The following is a 19,262-nucleotide window of genomic DNA, read 5'->3' on the forward strand; positions in this document are numbered from 1 at the left end:
AGCTCTAGATGTGATGGATTCCCTTGTGTTCTCTGATTCATCCCTATTGAATTATTTGTGGATCTCTCATGCCTCTGCACCTTGCCCATACTGCTTTTTGTTGGGACTCCTTCTCTTCTTCCCCACTAATTTACCTATTTAATTAGCTTTCATCTTTTTGCAGGTCAGGTATTGTCTGTTCTCAGAGTCCTTCTCTGATACCATTTTCCCATTTTTCACAATTTCAGAAGGAGACTCCTCCAGGGAGCATCCTTAGCACTCTCTCTCTGCTTCTCTCTAGTTGGGACTTACCTCTGCTCTGTGCTATGAAGCCCTGAGCAACACTCTATTCTTCTCTGTTTTCCTCTTAACTCTAGCATAGTTCCCAGCCAGAGGAGCACTCAATGATAGCCTAAACATAATAAAAATAGCTAATATTTATTGAGTGCTTCCTATTCCCAGTCATCCTTCCAATCTCTTGAGGTAGGTCCTAGTATTATCCCCACTTTTTAAAAATAAGGTGAAGTATGGCTCAGTTAAGTAGCTTGCATAGTTACAAGGCTCATGCTCTTACACTTTATGCCAATTCTCTTTAGTTCTATTGTGTTGGCCTGAAAAATGCTTTCTTAAAAATTGAATTAATTGCCAACATTTAAAAACCTTTAGGTATCTAAACAAACACACAGAAATTGGCTGATATGGTAAAGGAATCCTTGCATTCCTACATGGATTGTTTGGCTGGAGCTGGGTAGCAGCTGTTCCCTTGAGTCAGAGCATGTGATTTCCTGTCCATCACACTGTCCTCTGTTGAGTGTTTGCCTGTTTCCCCCAGCCCTTTGGCCATTTGATCTTGGATGACCCTTAGGATGCTGAATGTGATGGATTTTTGGTTCTTTCTAGACCTGAGATTATAAGGTTAATTTGAACATGTACTATGCAAAAAAGACTCTAACTTCAAGTTCTTCTCAATGAATACCCATCACTTATTTAGGAGTCAATGCTAATATTTGTGTTCTACTTTTGTATTTCTTCCAGTGCTTCCAGGGCTAAATCCAGGAGGATGAGCCATGTGTAATATTGCTACTACCATAATTGATAATGCTGTCATACATTGTAGTCATGGATTTGTTCCTCTTTGTAAATGGCTAATATCTAGCTTATATTGAATCTGATGCTTCACATAATTTATTGCTGAACATATGCTAGATTGCCTAACCACTGCAATGATATAAACAGCCTCATTTCTTGATGCATGGTCACTGTCCAACTTTAAAAAAATCAACATCTATCATAAACAAACTCTCTTTCCAATAAAGTACTATAAATTCTAATATCTAGGATATTGGAATCAAGTTATTCTTAGGCAAGCCTTTTAACTGTTTTATTATACAATATTCTCCCTCCAAAAACGGTAAATATTTCTGGGGGTCCATGACAGAAGGGGTCTTTATCTCTTTGAAATATTCACTTTATAATTAGCAAAGGATAATGGAGTAGGGAAAATTCCTAAACTATATGAGTAAAATATGATAAATACGGTAAAAAAATGATGACTTGGGGCATGGAGGAGACTGCTTTAAGTCAACATTAGAGGATTAAGGAAGATGGTTTGGGAAGAAGTGATATTTAAGCTAAGATCTAAAAGTTAATTAGGGTTAGTATGATGAAAAGTGGGGAAGACTATCTCGACAGAGACTAATGTGTGCAAAGACAGGAAGTCATAGGAAACAAGTCACATTTGGGAAGAGAAATAGTGCTCTGTGGCTGGAACATAGAGAACATGAGAGACTGCAGATGGCAAAGGTAGATCTGGGGAGGAAAGTAGGAATGTAGTGTGAGGCTTTGTAGATTATTTTAAGAAATTTTGTTCTTATCTTAAGAGCAAAGAAAAAACATTGGAGATTTTAACTAAAGGAGGCCAGATGACCTAACTTGAGTTTTTTAGAAAGCTAAACCTAGATAGTATGGCAACTGGTGAAGATAGTCAGAAAAACTGGAGACGAGAACACCATTTAAGATACTGTGCAGAATTCTATAAGGAAGTAGCAGGGGAGAGGAGATAAGTGGAAAGATTCAAAAGATGTTCAGAAAGTGGGGTCAAAAATAAGGAAATGAGTGAGAAAAGCAAGGAAGGAAGGAAAGGAATAATGAGGAAAAGAAGGAAAGAGAAGAGTGAAAGGTGACTGCAGGTTTCCTATGAGCATTCAGGAGACTGAGTGCCATGCAGGTACAGAATCATAGGAAGTCTCAACCTTGTGTTACACTTTGCCCTCATCTTTAATCTTACAGCTGCAGAGAGTTTTCAGTTTACAGAGTTCAGTCACAAATACCATTTCATGTGATCCTCACAGTAATCTTCGTGGAGTCATCATTAACTGCATTTACTGAGGAAACAGAGTTTGTGAAAGGGCTTACAGGCCAGGAGAAATGGGACACAGTGAAGGAAGCAACACAGTGGCTGGAACATAGGACGTGAACTAATATGAGCCAGTCAGAGCTATAGAATCATGTAGAATTGTGCAGGGCATAATAATAGTTTTGAGCTTTAATCCTAAGAACACAGGAAGACATAGAATGATTTTAAGGAATAGTGACATAATCAATTTTATGTTTTTAAAATACCATTTCAGTGGATATCTAAGGAGTGGAGAGGAAGGGGGTAGAATAAAGGAAAGAAGTCAAATGGCTATTGAGGTAGTTATAGTGAAAAAGATGGCAGCTCTGACTAGTATGGTGGTGGGTGGAATTAAGTAGATAGATTTGAGGTATATATTTCATCACTTCCACTTTTTGTTCATTGTTGTTCATCACACATTCACTTGTGCAAGAAGGCAAGAAAAAGGTGTAAACAGACATACTGAATAAAAAGAAAGTTTCCTTTATTTACAGATGACCAAAAAAATTTATGTGGAAAATCCCAAAGAATGTAGAAAAAAAGCTACTTGAATTGATAAGTAAATTTAGCAAATTTGCAGAGTATGGGGTTGTTATTTAAAAATTAATTAAGTCTCTCTTCTAGCAAAGAACCGTTGGATATTGAAATTAAAAAAAAATAACATTTATAATAGTATCAGAGATAAGTCTAAAAAAATGTGCCAGGTTTGTATGCTAAAAACTACAAATAGGCTGATAACAGAAATAAAAGAAGACCTAACTGAAGGAGAGCTATACCATGTGGATTGACTGGAAGATTTGATATTCTTAAGTTGTAAATTCTTTCCAAATTGATCTATAAACTAAATGTAATCTACCCAAAATTCCAGTGGGCTTTTTTTTTTTTTTTGGTAGAAATAAATAAACCGATTCTAAAATTTATATGGAAAACCAAAAGCCTAGAAGAGCCAAAGCAATTTTATTAAAGAAGGACATAGTTGGAAGATTTATATAACCTGAATTCAAGACTTAACTATAAACTCTGAATATAGTATGGTATTGGTGTAAGGGTAGACATATATCAGTTAAACAGAGCCCAAAAATAAATACACATATATGGTCAATTGATTTTTGACAATAGTACCAAACTAGTTTAATCGAGAAAGGAAAGTTTTTTCAAAAAATCATGCTGAAAAACTTAAGCATGCATATTAAAAACCATAAACTAAACTATAAACTAAAACTATAAACTAAAAAAACACAAACTAACAAAAGAATAACAAAAGCTCATACCTGTAACCATTAAAAAAAAGAAAATAAGTAGATTCTATAAATATAAAACCTAAACCTATAAGAGTTCTATAAGAAAACATGGGAGGAAATCTTTGTGGCTTTAGTGATGCAACCATATTTTAGAAAGAATATAAAAACATGTGATTTAAAAGTTTGATAAGGTAGACTTCATTGAAATTAAAAACTTATTTCAACACATTGCTAAGAATATGAAAAGGCAAGCCACAGACTAAAGAAAAATACTTTCAAAACGCATAGCAGATGAAAGACTTCTACCTAGTATCTATGAACTCTTACAAGTAAATAATAAGGCAACCTGAACAAACACTTCACCAAAGAAAGAGGAACACAAACATGTGAGATTTTCCATATCATTAGCTATTAGAAAAATAGAAAATACTACTACAATGATACACCATTATATACCTACTCAAATGGCCAATGTCTTATTTTAAACAGACAACAAAAATATCCTGGCAAGGATGTATAGCAACTGAAATTATAATACATTGCTGGTAGAAATCCATCATGGTACAGATACCTTAGAAAACCTCTTATCATAAGATCTAGTACTGTAATCATTTCTTATATATTTATTCAAGAGTAGTAAAACCATCCACACAAATACCTGGGTGGTTTTAGTATCTTATGCACAGCAGCCCCAAAGTGAGAATAATTCAAATAATCATCCATGTATGAATGCATTATTAAATTGAGATACATCCACACAATGGAGTATTACTCAGGAACAAAAAGGAATAAATGACTGAAAGTCAACAACATGATTCCATTTATAGCACATTCTGGAAAAGGCAAAACTATAAAGACCTAAATCAGATAAGTGATTGCTAGGGGCTGGATGTGGGAACAGTGAATTAACTCAAAAGAGGCACTAAGGAACTTTTTACAGTGATGGAAATACTCTATATGGTGATGATCATGGTTATGTATTTGTTGAAACTAGTGGAATTATTAACCTAAAATGGCAATGTTGTTTCAGTTCAAAATAGAGTCTTTACATTCACACTATAATAACAACTAACTCTCATAATTTTCTATGAAAAGTATATAGGAAAATATTAGGACAATTAGTTAGAAACTATGCAGAGGATAATTGAAGACCATATGATATTATGGGGAAATATCTTGAAAAGAGAGTGTGAGATGTAGCTTTGCTCTGCAAATGAGTACTAACAATTATTGGAATCTTGGTTAAGACTTTTAATTTGTGAGTATCCACATTTATGGGATTTGTCTTTCCCTAACATCCCTTTTGACTTTGATATATCGTGATACGGTGGCCACCAGGAGCTTGCAAAGTAATTCACTTAAAATTTATTGTGATTTAATTTGAAAACTACTTTTTAAGCATACTAGGTTCTGGGGATGCAAAGCCCTTAAGGAGTTCCCAGTCTAACGGTGAATACAAGTAAGTAAATAGATTGACAAAACATAAAAGCTGAAACTCAAATAAAATGAAGAGACAGATGCAAATAAAATTTACCTTAAGGCTCAAATATGTGTATATTTTTCATGTGATTAGATTTCCTGCCTCTACTGTCTACATGTACATAGAGTGTAATGTATATTATCACCAAAAATTAGGCTCTCTCACAAAGCCCCATTTTTGGAGCGCATCTATTTATGTAATACAAAATTATTATGAAAAGCAATTCTCTTTTATATAACATGAGACAAGCAGAAAACGGTCCTGGTAGGTTATTTTTATGTGTTGCTACTTTCAGCTCACCCCTGTATACACACTAAAAAGGAGTTTCTAGAATCTAATCTCAAAAAATAAGTATTACATTGTCCACATTATTTGCACCCACCTGCCATGTGACCATAGTCATTTGCTTGTTTTATTAACAACAGATAAATCAAAGCCCTAAACTTTAATAAAATATACCTACACTTGTGTGTGCCTGTGCCTAAAGTCACACAGTTAGGTCAGTAAGTTTTCTGGATTGGGCACATACCTTGAAACAATTTTAAGTTGTTTACTTAATTCTTATCTTGTGGACCCACCAAGATTAATCATTTTGGGGAAAAAAATATTTCTTGAAGTCGTGACAAGGCATAGAACTCTGGAAACCTTTCAGGATGTCTTACCTGGCTTGAGATGAGCAAATGGGATTTCACCAGTGAGAAGTTCCCAGAGACACAGAGCATAGCTGAAGACATCAGCTTTGATGGTATAGCGTGTGCACTGCGTGAACACCTCAGGGGCCATCCAGCGGAGGTTCTGTGTGTTCAGAAACATCCACAAGTCATTTGCCAAGTGTTTAGTCATCCCATTGTAGAAACAGTGCTCCTCTCTCTGAGGATTTGGTAAGTGTTCTCCCATTGTTCTCAGAAGATATAAAGATAAAATAACACTGATTACCCTGTACCATGCAATAAGCTGATGTGTTTATACATTAATAACATGTTTACTATCATTGTTCAGTTTTACAAAGGCATTTTTATTAATCATTGGAAGATCATGAAATTCATAATCATTCCAAAAATATTGCAACAATATTAATCATCAAGTAACCCTGCATCTTGTAAAATGATCACAGCAGCAGCATTTTTTGTTTACTTCTGAGCATCTTTCCCCTAGAAGCCTTATAAACTTATGAATAGCCAACCACGATTCATCCAAGAGCTCTATGCCTCCCTGTGGGTGAATCACACCTTTCCTCCTTTAGATCTTCAGGTTGTAGTTTAGGAAGCCACTAAATTAGACCCATAAATAATGCTCTCATGACTGAGGAGAGATAGAGCCTTAGAGGAGTGCCCAGGACATTCTTATGAAGCAGATAGCTCACTGGCAGGATCAGGTCTGTCATATCTCCTGTGTTTGCCCAGTTGTGTTATTTCTGAATATGGTTTGTGCAGTATTCCAGGAAGAAAACCTATAAAATGTTATAGTTTTCTCTGTATGAAGTTTTATATTCATGTTTTGATGGCATTATTTACATTCTTTTCACTTGCAGTTATGTATTTTTTGGCTTGAAATATAAGTTTGCATTCTGAGATGCAAATGGCATACATTTGGTTGATTTGTAGTTTAGGGGAAAGAGCACTAGGTTTTGAGTTAGGAGAAGAAAATTCCAGCTCCAGCTCTACCATTCACTATTTGAGCAGCCCTGGGCAAGTCTTGTATGCTCCTGGACCTCGGATTCCTTAAGGGCAGAACAGAAGAGGCAAACCCTTCCAGCTCTAAAATCCCATGGCTCCATAACCTTATCAGTGAACTTCGCCAAACACCTTGTTTCTTTGTATTTCCACTGGAAGAAACCAGCATTCTTTTATTGCTCTTACTGAAATTCTATGTAGAGCTGGCTGCTGATAATTCTTTTCAAGTGTCTACCTTATTTTGAAATCATGCATAATTATAGCATTCTAAGAATATATGTATTCCGATTATGATGCGTATATGCAATTCTTCCACATGGGCTTTCACCTTCCAAATAGCCTCCACTTATGTAGCAGATTATGCCTTGTGTCACAACATTGCATAAGTGGAAGTAGGCATACAGTATGCCCATTTTCCCACAGGGGAGTAATAGAGTAATTAGCCAACTTACATGAGGCCACATAACTAGTAAGAAACAAAATAGCCTTCAAAATAAATCTACAGTAGTGCTGTGCTTAAAGACTGTGCTGCTAGGATTAAAAAAAAATTACTTGCTGTTGGTGAAATTCAATTCAATTTCATTCAACAAAAGTTTATTTAGCCAGAGTCTGGATGTATTTGAGAATCACCTGGGGGAAATTTGAAAAGATACAGGTACCCAAGATCAACCCCAGGCCAATGAAATCAGAATTTCTGGGGGACGGGTTCAGGCAAAATACTTTTTAAAAAGTTTCTGAAGTGATTCCAATGTGGTGCCAGGGTTGAGAATCACTGATCTAGCTATCTCTGTGTCTCAGGTACTGTGTGTCCTATCAAAAGAGGACTCATTCTTCCTCTCTTACCTCATATCTTGCCATTCTCCTCTTGCTCACTCCACTCTAGTCATTCTGCCTTTGAACACACAAAGAATTTTCCTGTGTCAGTGCCTTTGCACTGACTGTTCCCTCTGCCTACATTGCTCTTCCCCTTACATGGATGACTTTTGGTCAGGCCTCTCATCAAATGTTATCTTTCCCTCTTACCCTATCTAAGTGATACCCCCATTCTCCATTCACATACTTGCTTTGTTTTTACTCTGTAACACTTATCACAACCTGATACATATTTTGTTGATTTGTTCAGTGTCTATCTCCTTCTAGTAGAATATTAGATCCATGGGAATAAGAAAATTAATTTGTTCACTGCAATATTCCCAGTTCCTAGAAGGATGTCTGGCATTTAGTAAGTAGTCCATAAATATTTGTTGGATGAATGAATGAAATCTAACTGGGGAAACCAGACATGCCTAATCTCACTTACAACATGGTCCATGATGTATTTCCTGCCTTCCTCTCTAACTCGTCTTTCACTTTCTCTTCCTCACCCAGAGCATGCCAACAATGACAAGCTCTTTGAAGTTCCCCCAGGAAGTCTGATATTTCTCATCCTTCCCTACATCTTTGCTCATGCTGTTGTTCATTCTACCTGGCACTCTTTTCTGTTCTCCCTGCACCTAATTTACTCCCATTCAACCCAAGATGCTCTGTCACACCTTACTTATCACAGGACTTCCATACTGCTTTAAATCTATCTGCTTATTACTGTGTTTTCCCCATAGAAAATGAGCTCTTGACATCAAGATTTTCTTCACATTTTGCATTCCTGGTCCCTTGCACAATGTCTGACACATGGTAGGCCCTCAATAAATGTTTATTGACTGAATGAGTAAGGGTACGAATTAGCAGTACAAAATGCTACAAAAGTACAGACAGAAAAATGCACAGGGAGGAGGCAGCAGGTGTGTGTGTGTGTAGGCGGGGGGAGGGATGTTATGGAAGGGAAGGCACTTACAATGGATAAAATTTCCTAGGCCTTGCAAGACCTTTCTAGGTGAGGTGGAGTGAAGGACTATCCAGGCAGAGAAAGCCACACTAGCAGAGACACAGGGATATGAATGTGAATGGCCCTTTTGGGGAATGAGCAGGAGGCTTGTGTATTAGGGTGTGGGGGACTTGAGAGAACTTACTGTGGGAGAAGAGGTCACAGAGGGGCCCTGGGCCAGATTTGGGAGGGCAGGAGGCTTCCAGGTAATGAATTTGGATTTTGGCCTGTGGGTACTGGGTATCTGTGATGGTTATAGGAGGAGATGAATTGTCAGAACCTAACTCTTGGCTGATGTTGCAAAGAAGGAACTGGAAGACAGTACTGGAGTTAGAATCCTACTTCTAGTCCAGAAAAGGGATGATGAAGACATGAACTGAAGTGGAAAATGAGAGTTTGGGATGAACTTAAAACAAGCATGCAAACAAACAGAAAACATGACTGAGTAATGCATCTGTGGAAGCAGAAAAAGGAAGGAATGGGAAATTACCCTAAACTTAGGTAGTTAAATAACACACGTGGTCTAGGAAGAGAAGTTACTTTTTTGGGGGAGGGGAGGAGAGTAAAGAAGAGAGCAGGTAATGATTTTAATAGCAGACATTTTTGAATACAATTATGTTTGCTCCAGATGTTAAAACTTATATTTTAGTTAAACATTAATACTTGGTTATATGCCATATTACCTTATAATGCTGAAGCAGAAAAAAAGTTGTTACTAGATTCTGGTTAACTACAAATTCTATAGTTAGTTACTGATTAAATGTTAACTCTCTCCACTACTTAATAAGAAGATCTAAAAATGAAAGCCAATTAACCATGCCTGCTTGGTACTTTTTTCAGTTACATCTGAAATAAATTCTGTATTATTTTATCCATCTCATTTTCCAGACATATATCTAATCTATTTTTCTGGTACAGCCTTGAAAGAGTTCTTTTGAGGGCTTCCTGAAAATAAAAACATAAAACTTTATCCTGCCCCTGGGACAATGACAATGCTTCCAGTTAAAGCTGCTCTCATCTCACTTCCTGTCATGCTGAGTTTACACATTTTAATTGTTTCATAATTATAAGGAACATAAGCAGCAGCAAACCCCAGGTTGTTTTGTCATGTTGTCTTCATCCAGAGACTGTAGAAATCTTGATTCTGATGGAAAGAAAAAATGAATTCGTGTTAAAGAAAACATCTTTAAAAACAAGGTCAAAATCACAACTAAAATTTTGAACCCCCTAGAAACCTCTTATTTAAAGGCTTACTTCCTTTCTTGTAGCTGGGTATATCAAAGCGAAAAAACTGAAAATAAATGATATACTTTTAAAATTCAGGGTCACTGAAATTTAAATGATTTAGAAAAGTATAGCTGTCAGTGTGAACTGCTTTTTCACTGCTTTTTCTCAATATGAGACACCAACTAAGAATGAAGAAAGAAACTGATGTCATTTGGGGATTTTTCATGGAAATCTCTCACCTCCAAAATCTGCCACCACTGCATGCCCGTCCTCACAGAGAAGAATATTGTGACTGTAAAAAACAAAACAAAACAAAAACAGTGAAACAAAAAACAAAACACTGACTTTGAGTAAACTTCATTATTTCTGAATCTGGTGTCTTAAGGAAGAGGTTGATAGTCATCATTTGTTTACCCAGAGGCTGAACAAGCTGCAAAAGACTGGCAGAGATCTTAGGTTAGTGACTCTTATTTTTTTTTTTAATTTTGCTAATTCAAAAGGAATATTTACAAAATCATTTTATATCTAACTTGGAAAGTATACTCAGTGTCTCACTTTGGATAAGCCCTCTAAACTTGTCAAAAAGACCCATTCGCTGAAGATCAGTATTTCAGCTCTCTGTGGTTCATTTGCTAATACAATTGTTAACAGGCAGGGTCAAAGGCATCCATGAGCATATGAGAGCCAGAGCAAGGGAACTAGCTTGCTGGAACCCTAAGCGTAAGGGCAGTTCAAGTCAGAGCCTGACATTAACATAATAAAAGGACCCTTTGTGGAATAAGTCTTGACCAACATGTTCTAGCTACACCTCCAGGAAGAAGGAGTGTTTTTAAGCCTGATACTAGCTAAACCCCTTTTTAAGGTTGTAGGGAGAAAAAGTTATAAAGATTACCAAAGTCTTTCCAACCCAGAATTCAAGCGAGATTAAGAATGTCCTGCCTTTTCAAAAAGTAAATCAAGGCTGAGACAGCCCCCAAAGAGGTCATTCTTCCTCCCACATATTGGTAAAATGAGCTGTGGGATATCTTATGGATGGACAAACACATCATGATCCAAGATTGTCACGGAGTGCTTCTTACTGAATGCTTATTTCACATTTGCCTTGTAAATGAGGCATTTCAGTATTAGGAGATCATCCACTGGATTTCTTTTAGTGTCTATAGGTTATACTATATTTATTGTATTTGCTCTATCCTTAATTGTTTTGCTTTGTGATCAATATACAGAAAACACTATTATTTTCTAGTCCTGAATAAGACCCAAATAAGATATTGAATTCTTTACATAAATACTTTCTGGGGCTGACTGCGGCGTTATAAGAAAGTTACTTTTGAATTTCCCTAGTATCATTAATGAATTTTATTTCAGTAATATAGACTTAATCCTCTTTCAACTAGTTAAAATCTAGAATATGTTTAAAGCCAATTTGCTTGGAAAAACCCAGTGTAGAAGTAATCAAGGATGTCAAAACAAAACCCCCAGGATGCTCTCTTTAACTTCAAATTTATCAGTTGCAACATATGATGAGACAACTGTCATAAGAACTTGATAGCATCAGGAACTCTCTGGAAGTTCAAGTATGACAAGAAAATGCATCTGATGTTGCACCACCAGATTCTCTGAGGGATTTATGGGAGTTTCAATACCACAATATCTTGGTCTATCAAAGGATATGGGGTGTTACATTTTAGAGATATCATTAAAACACATATTGAGCATGGATTCCCTAAACACAATACACCTATATGTATAGCATCTTGTCTATTATTTTATTTTAATTTTGATTAGTTATCTAGAACAGTGGTTATTAAAAAACATTTTGAGGAGCATAATCTCAACATATAATATAGATTTTTAAATGGAGCTGTTCAAGTTAAACAGAGGGAAAGGCTCCCTGAACCACCAATTAAACATTCACTTTTTCCACAATAGTAGTCACCAAGGTAATAGCTTAAAACCATGGATCTTGAGAAGCCACCAGATAAGTTACATTTGTTTGGAATATTTATTCATTTGTTTGCTTAAATTTCTTCCAAAGTAAGTATTTTATGTTATTAAGACTGATTATACCACCTAGCTGGAGTTGGGGTGGAGAGTTTAGCAAAATTTTACTCTTTTATCAAAGAAATTTCAATGAATTTAGTCACTGGGCCACCCAGTGCATCACAGTATGAGAAGCAGGGTATGTCAGGAATCATGCAGGGATTATGCTCTTTGCTGTACCTCCAGCATTTTTAGCACATACATTGCACAGGAGTATTCAATAAACATTTGTTAGCAAATAAATTAACTAAAAGTAACTGAAAATAGACAGTCATGAGTACTGTTTGAATACCGCTCATCTGTCTGCTGATAAATATTTAGAATTCACAGAATCCTACAATTGGACGAGACATTAGAACTAACTTAGTATAACCCTCTTAGTTCCTGCAGAAGTCTCAAGTTCAGAGAACTTAAGTGTATCAACAGAGATTACACAGGTAAGTAGTAACAGTGAAGACGCAGAATCCAGTTCATGTAGGCCACCATCCCAGATCTTAGAACAGGGACTGGCAAACAGTAGGTGAAAAATGATTTTATGAATCATCTATGTGTTGTGTTATGGACCTTTCCCCCCAAGGACGATATTTACTTTCCTCACATTATCAAGACACTCTGAGAGATGCAAAATGAGGCAAGTTATAGATTTCATCTTCAAATAACTTATAATCAGCTGATAAAAAGTAAAGATGAATGTGGGTTATGTAAAAATTCAGAAAAAATAGTGTAGGTTAAAAAAGGAAATTATCTTTGAAGTGGGCCTTGAGAGACAGTCAGTAAGTCTATAAATATAAATTGGCTAAACGTGGATTATATACCAGGAACTTTCCTATATACTGGGATATAGTGGATATAGGCAAAGCGTTTGTGAGCTTATGTTGTAGTGAGGAGGAAATGAGGCAGATGAAGGGAGAAAAAAAATCCAAGTTGGGGGATAATCTTAGTAAAGGCCAAAAGTTGGGGATGCCTGTAGTTGGTATCAGGAATTATAAGAAGAATATACTTACTAAATTAGACAGTGCATGCTGGAGAATAATGGAGGAAAATCAGGTGGAAGTAGTATTGGATTATTACAAGGAAATATGAAAGCTGGGAAGGGAATTCTAGGCTTGATACAAGGAAATAGCACATTTTTATGCATAGGGTGCAATGCTCTGAAAGCAGAGAGATTAGACTTCAAGAATAATTTTAGGCCCTGGGTATTAAGGACAAAAGTAAAAAGAGTGGAAAACAAATAAGATAGGGTAAATCCATCAAAACATCTAAAATAAAGTGTCTAGATCTTGGGATAGCTTAGATAGAGAGGTCAAAAAAGAACAGAAAACCAAGGATCATCCTTCATCACACTATGAGTTTTCTAGTTTAGAGTTCTTAAGTACCAAGCAATAAAATATCCAATTAGAAAGGGTTGTCTTACTAAAAATTCTATGAATTTTTATGAAAAGGATAGTGGCTGACTTGGGAGGCTGAGAAACTTGACTAAAGTCAATGTTGTGCTTGGCAAGACTGGACTCACCAGACAAATAACTACTATTTTTATCAAATTGAAATAACATGCAACATGAACTCTTGTGTTCTTTTTGTTTTTAAAAAAATTTTTTTAGTGTTAATTTATTTTTGAGAGACAGAGAGAGAGGGAGAGACAGAGTTCGAGCAAGGGAGGGGCAGAGAGAGGGAGGGAGACACAGAATCTGAAGCAGGCTCCAAGTTCTGAGCTGTCAGCACAGAGCCTGATGCGGGGCTCGAACTTACAAACTGTGAGATTGTGACCTGAGTAGAAGTTGGACGCCCAACTGACTGAGCCACCCAGGCACCCCTGAACTCTTGTGTTCTTAACAAGCAATAGCAAATTAAACAAAACAAAGGATGCAGTGGCAATTTAGGACACTGGACAATTTGAGTTCATAGCAGCAAATGGGGCCAAATTCCAAAAGGGAATCTATGCAAATAATATTGCAGAACTTTGGGAAGTGCTGGAATAAAAGGGAATTTTCTACTTACTTCAAGATAGTCTTCTGGACTTGTCCACTCCTTCTCTAACCACTCAGTAATAATGGAAACTAGCTTTTTAAAATACCCCTAAAATTCATCCATTCATTTTATTAGTTGGTGCTGAGTCATACTTCCTATCTGGAGTGAAATAAATGGAGAGAGACAGGCAGGCGGTGAAGCTGAGAGAATCTATTTTATCAGTGACAGCAGCAAGGCTTTGAAGTAGGCTTTGTGCTGTGTCAGAGAGTCACTGGCATTGGGGTTGAGGATATCTAGGGAAGAGGATGAGTTTGTAGAAGAAGCCAGTTAGGACAATAGAAGTGATGCATTATTATTAGTGTTAATTTGAAGAGTTTACCTGAGATTTGTCATGAATGGCAGGTTTTGAGAGGAAGAAGAACAATAAAAATTGAGGGGAGGTAACAGAGAGGGTGGCAGTAAAGAAAAAAGTGAGTAAATATTGCATGAGAGCCTCCTGTGGGCAAGCACTGGTGTTTTTGAGATTTTTCCATCCCTCATGGAGCCACTGTGTGGTTGATATTAGCATATCTACCCTACAGATGGATAACTGAGGATCAGAGTGGTCACCTAAGATGGCCAGTATCATAGCTAGTAAGAGGTGGAGGAAGCATTCAAACCTCAGTCTCCAAAGTGTGCCTTTTTTAGGAGAAGTTGACTCCCACATCATCCAGATAGGCCCTGAGGAGCCAAAACTCTTCCAGCTTGATGTCTAGGGCAAAAGTCCAGAAAGTTTGAGTGAAGAAAGTGATCAAAATTCCAGCTAGTGCTAAAAATTCCTGTGTTCAATGTATGACTGTAAGGTAAAAAGAATGAAGTCAACAAGCTACATGGAAATAAATCTAATACACCTTTGATCCACCAAGAACCAGTAGACAAATACTAACCTTCTTCCCTTCCAGTGTGTGGTTAATGTGGCATATGTAGGTGAATGAAACACAATCCCTGTGAACAGGAAACTTGCAATCTGACCTGGGAATTAAGCTAGGTACACAGAGAATGTCATCAGGATCAGAAAAGTGAAAGAAAACAAGGTGATGGGAATTCTAAGGCTTTTTCTCCACCAGGACACCACCTGGGAGGTTCATTTTTATCTGCTTGCTTTTGTATAAAATTCTGGGGAGAGACAGTCTTCTGTTACAGATAAGGCTTTATGGAGCATCTTCATGTACATAACATTGGGTGGAAACATCCCTTTGAGTCAGACCCTTCTGATGTGAATTTGGTAGATATGCAAACCTGTCAGTAACTGATTGAACTAGCACTTTAGCCCAAGTCCTACCATCTGGGAGAGAGGCATAAGGAGATGAGAAAAGAAGGGGGAGGAGATGAGAAGAGATGGGTTACACTGAAAGGAAGGAGGACAATGATGAACAGATGCTGTAATATACACATATGTACACATAAGCAGTGCACACACATACATATACATGCACACTTGCCATGTAAACTCTCTGGAAACATCTTTAAGGGTCACATGATGCTGAGGAATGCTCTCCAGAAGGCAGTAGGTTTGGTAAAACCACACAAGGAAGTTCAAGAGGTAAAGATCAACAATCCTTAATTCTTACAGTAATTTTTTGCATTTCTGATTTAACATTTTTCCCCACAAATGAAACTATTTTCAATGAAAATTAACTACATCAGTGAACATTGGGATTCAATTAGAGTTCAAACACACTGAAAAGATTCATTGGTCTGTGTGGCCAAAGAAACAAGTAGTCACCAGAACCAGAACTGTTCAATTCTGCAAGCAATTAATGCCAGCCCCTCTCTTCTGAAAACCAGCCACAGACTCAGTCCAAAACACTCTGAGTGACATGTAATCAATGAGAATCTCATTGGAGTAATGAGATTTTTTTTTAATTTTTAAATTTTACTTAAATCCAAGTTAGTTAACGTACAGTGCAATAATGATTTCAGGAGTAGAATTTAGTGGATCATCACTTTTATATAACACCGAGTGCTCATCCCAACAAGTGCCCTCCTTAATGCCCATCATCCATTTAGCCCATTCCCCTACCCAACACCCCTCCAACAACCCTTAGTTTGTTCTCTGTATTTAAGAGTCTCTTATGGTTTGCCTCTCTGTCTCTGTTTATTTTTCCTTCCCTTCCCCTATATTCATCTGTTCTGTTTCTTAAATTCCACATATGAGTGAAATCATATATTTATCTTCATCTGATTGAATTATTTTGCTTAGCATAATACATTCTAGTTCCATCCAAGTTGTTGCAAATGGCAAGATTCCATTCTTCTTGATTGCTGAGTAATATTCCATTGCATATATATGTATATATACCACATCTTCTTTATCCATTCATCAGTCAACGAACATTTGGGCCCTTTGCATACATTGGCCATTGTCCATAGTGCTGTTATAAAATTGCAATGCAAGTGCCCCCTTCAAATCAGCATTTTTGTATCCTTTGGACAAATACCTAGTAGTACAGTTGCTGGGTCATAGGATAGCTCTATTTTTAATTTTCTGAGGAACCTCCATACTGTTTTCCAGAGTGGCTGTACCAGTTTGCATTTCTACCAGTAGTGCAAAAAGGTTTCCCTTTCTCTGCATCCTCACCACATCCATTGTTTCCTGAGTTGTTATTCTGTTCCTGTTATTCTGACAGGTGTGAGATGGTATCTCATTGTGGTTTTGATTTGTATTTCCCTGATAATGAGTGAAGTTGAGCGTCTTTTCATGTGTCTGTTAGTCATCTGGATGTCTTCTTTGGAAAAGTGTCTATTTGTGTCATCTGCCTATTTCTTCACTGGATTATTTGTTTTTTGGGTGTTGAGTTTGAAAGTTCTTTATAGATTTTGGGCACTAACCCTTTATCTGATATGTCATTTGCAAATATCTTCTCCCATTCTGTCGGTTGCCTTTTAGTTTTGCTGATTGTTTCCTTTGCTGTGCAGAAGCTTTTTATTTTGATGAGGTCCCAATAGTTCATGTTTGTTTTTGTTTCCTTTGCCTCAGAGACATGTCTTTTAAGAAGTTGCTGCAGCTGAGGTCAAAGAGATTGTAGTCTGTTTTCCCCTCTAGGATTTTGATGGTTTCCTGTCTCACATTTAGGTCTTTCTTCCATTTTGAGTTTATTTTTGTATATGGTGTAAGAAAGTGGTCCAGGTTCATTCTTCTGCATGTCTCTGTCCAGTTTTCCCAACACCATTTGCTACAGAGATCATCTTTTTTCCATTGGATACTCTTTCCAGCTTTGTCAAAGATTAGTTGGGGCACCTAGGTGGCTCAGTTGATTGAACATCTGACTTCAGCTCTGGTCATGATCTCACAGCTTGTGAGTTCGAGCCTCACATCAGGCTCTCTACTGACAGCTCAGAGCCTGGAGCCTGCTTCAGATTCTGTGCCTCCCTCTCTCTCTGCCCCAACCCACTTGCATCCTGTCTCTGTCTCTCTCAAAAATAAATAAACATTAAAAAATTAAAAAAAAAAAAAGATTAGTTGGCCAAACATTTGTGGGCCCATTTTTGGGTTCTCTATTCTGTTCCATTGATCTATGTGTCTGTTTTTGTGCCAATACTGTCTTGATGATTATAGCTTTTATTATGGCTTGAAGTCTGGAACTATGATACCTCCAGCTTTGGTTTTCTTTTTCAAGATTGCTTTGGCTATTTGGGGTCTTTTCTGGGTCCATACAAATTTTAGAATTGTTTGTTCTAGCTCTGTGAAGAATGCTGGTGTTATTTTGATAGGGATTACATTGAATATGTAGATTGCTTTGGCTAGCATTGACATTTTAACAATATTTGTTTTTTCAGTTCATGAGCATGGAATCTTTTCCCATTTCTTTGTGTCTTCTTCAATTTCTTTCATAAGTTTACTATAGTTTTCAGTGTATAGATCTTTTATCTCTTTGGTTAGGTTTGTTCCTAGGTATTTTATGGTTTTTGGTGCAGTTGTAAGTGCGATTAATTCCTTGATTTCTCTTTCTGCTGTTTCATTATTGGTGTATAGAAATGCCACAGATACATTGATTTTATAGCCTGTGACTTTGCTGAATTCATCTATCAGTTCTAGGCATTTTTTGGTGGAGTATTTTGTGTTTTCCACCTAGAGTATCATGTCATCTGCCAATTTGAATGCCTTTTATTTCTTTTTGAAGCCTGATTTCTGAGGTTGAGACTTCTAACACATTGGGGCGCCTGGGTGGCTCAGTCGGTTAAGCGGCCAACTTCGGCTCAGGTCATGATCTCGCGGTCCGTGAGTTCGAGCCCCGCGTCGGGCTCTGTGCTGACAGCTTGGAGCCTGGAGCCTGTTTCAGATTCTGTGTCTCCCTCTCTCTGACCCTCCCCCGTTCATGCTCTGCCTCTCTCTGTCTTAAAAATAAATAAACGTTAAAAAAAAAAAAAGACTTCTAACACTATGTCAAGCAGCAGTGGTGAGAGTGGATATCCCTGTCATGTTCCTGACTTTAAGGAGAAAGCTCTCCGTTTTTCCTCATTGAGGATGATATTAGTGATGGGTCTTCCGTATATGGCCTTTATGACTGAGGTATGTTCATTCTATTTCCACTTCCTTGAGGTTTTTTTTTTTTTTTTAATCAAGAAAGGATGTAATTTGTCAAATGCTTTTTGTGCACTATTGTGGGGATCATGTGGTTCTTATCCTTTCTTTTATTAATATGATGTGATTCCAAAAGTCCACGTTGTTTGCAAAACAATAATTTTGTTGTGGCAAATGAAGCTCAGGCTCAGAAGCAAGTAGCTTAGCTATTGAGCATGCCAAGTCAACCTTGCAGTGTCAGTAGCTCATAGGGCTTTATTGCTGTCTTTGGTGATCATGCAATACAGGAGAAATGGTATGCTGGAATGGTGTTCACCAATGTGGATATGTGCATAGGTTTACCCTTCCTGCTGTGAAGGCTTTGTTCTGTGGTAGAAACCGCAGCACCTGCTTTTAAAAAGATGACAATCTGATTGGGGATGACATGTCAACTGAAAGGGAGAAATATTATCACACATAAGCTAGAATGTAAAGCAGCTTTTACTGTCAGAGACCTAGCAAAGAATATGGTGGATATGAGAATTAATTCTGGAGAAGATCACTGAAGTAGAAGGGAAGGTCTTAAGCAATAGGATGAACAGAAGGTAGTATGTGGGAAAGGGACTTGAAGTCAGAATGCCTGTTTTTTTGTTCTTTGTTGTTTTTTTGTTACAAGTCCTATGAATTTGGACATATAGTATTTTCTTATCTTTAAAAATTTTGAGAAGAATGAAGAACATTAAGAGGTAATACATAGAGTTTTGTAAATTCTAAACTGCTAAATAGGTATTGGTTATTATTTAATACACGAAAGACCTAGCTTACAGAGTGTTTGTACAACTTACAAACAAT

The 19,262-nt window shown here is 37.0% G+C and overlaps 1 protein-coding gene across 7 annotated transcripts in view; it reads right to left on the reverse strand.

Moving 5' to 3' along the window:
- TNNI3K (TNNI3 interacting kinase) overlaps positions 1 to 19,262 on the reverse strand; it is a 283,823-nt gene that overhangs the window by 90,280 nt on the left and 174,281 nt on the right. For 6 of the 7 annotated variants that reach the window (XM_047083662.1, XM_047083660.1, XM_047083665.1 and 3 more), the window contains 4 exons: positions 10,096 to 10,148; positions 9,721 to 9,773; positions 8,775 to 8,873; positions 5,758 to 5,890 (listed from right to left, as the gene is read on the reverse strand). In XM_047083662.1, coding sequence (XP_046939618.1) covers positions 5,758 to 5,890; positions 8,775 to 8,873; positions 9,721 to 9,773; positions 10,096 to 10,148 — 338 coding nt within the window. The remainder of the gene's footprint in view (positions 1 to 5,757; positions 5,891 to 8,774; positions 8,874 to 9,720; positions 9,774 to 10,095; positions 10,149 to 19,262) is intronic. The other variant, XM_047083663.1, reaches the window with a different exon arrangement.

The sequence above is a fragment of the Lynx rufus genome, unplaced genomic scaffold (assembly GCF_022079265.1).
Source record: "Lynx rufus isolate CCGP_SWC_20201006 ecotype Redwood Valley unplaced genomic scaffold, mLynRuf1.p SCAF_2, whole genome shotgun sequence".
Classification (NCBI taxonomy): Eukaryota; Metazoa; Chordata; class Mammalia; order Carnivora; family Felidae; genus Lynx; species Lynx rufus.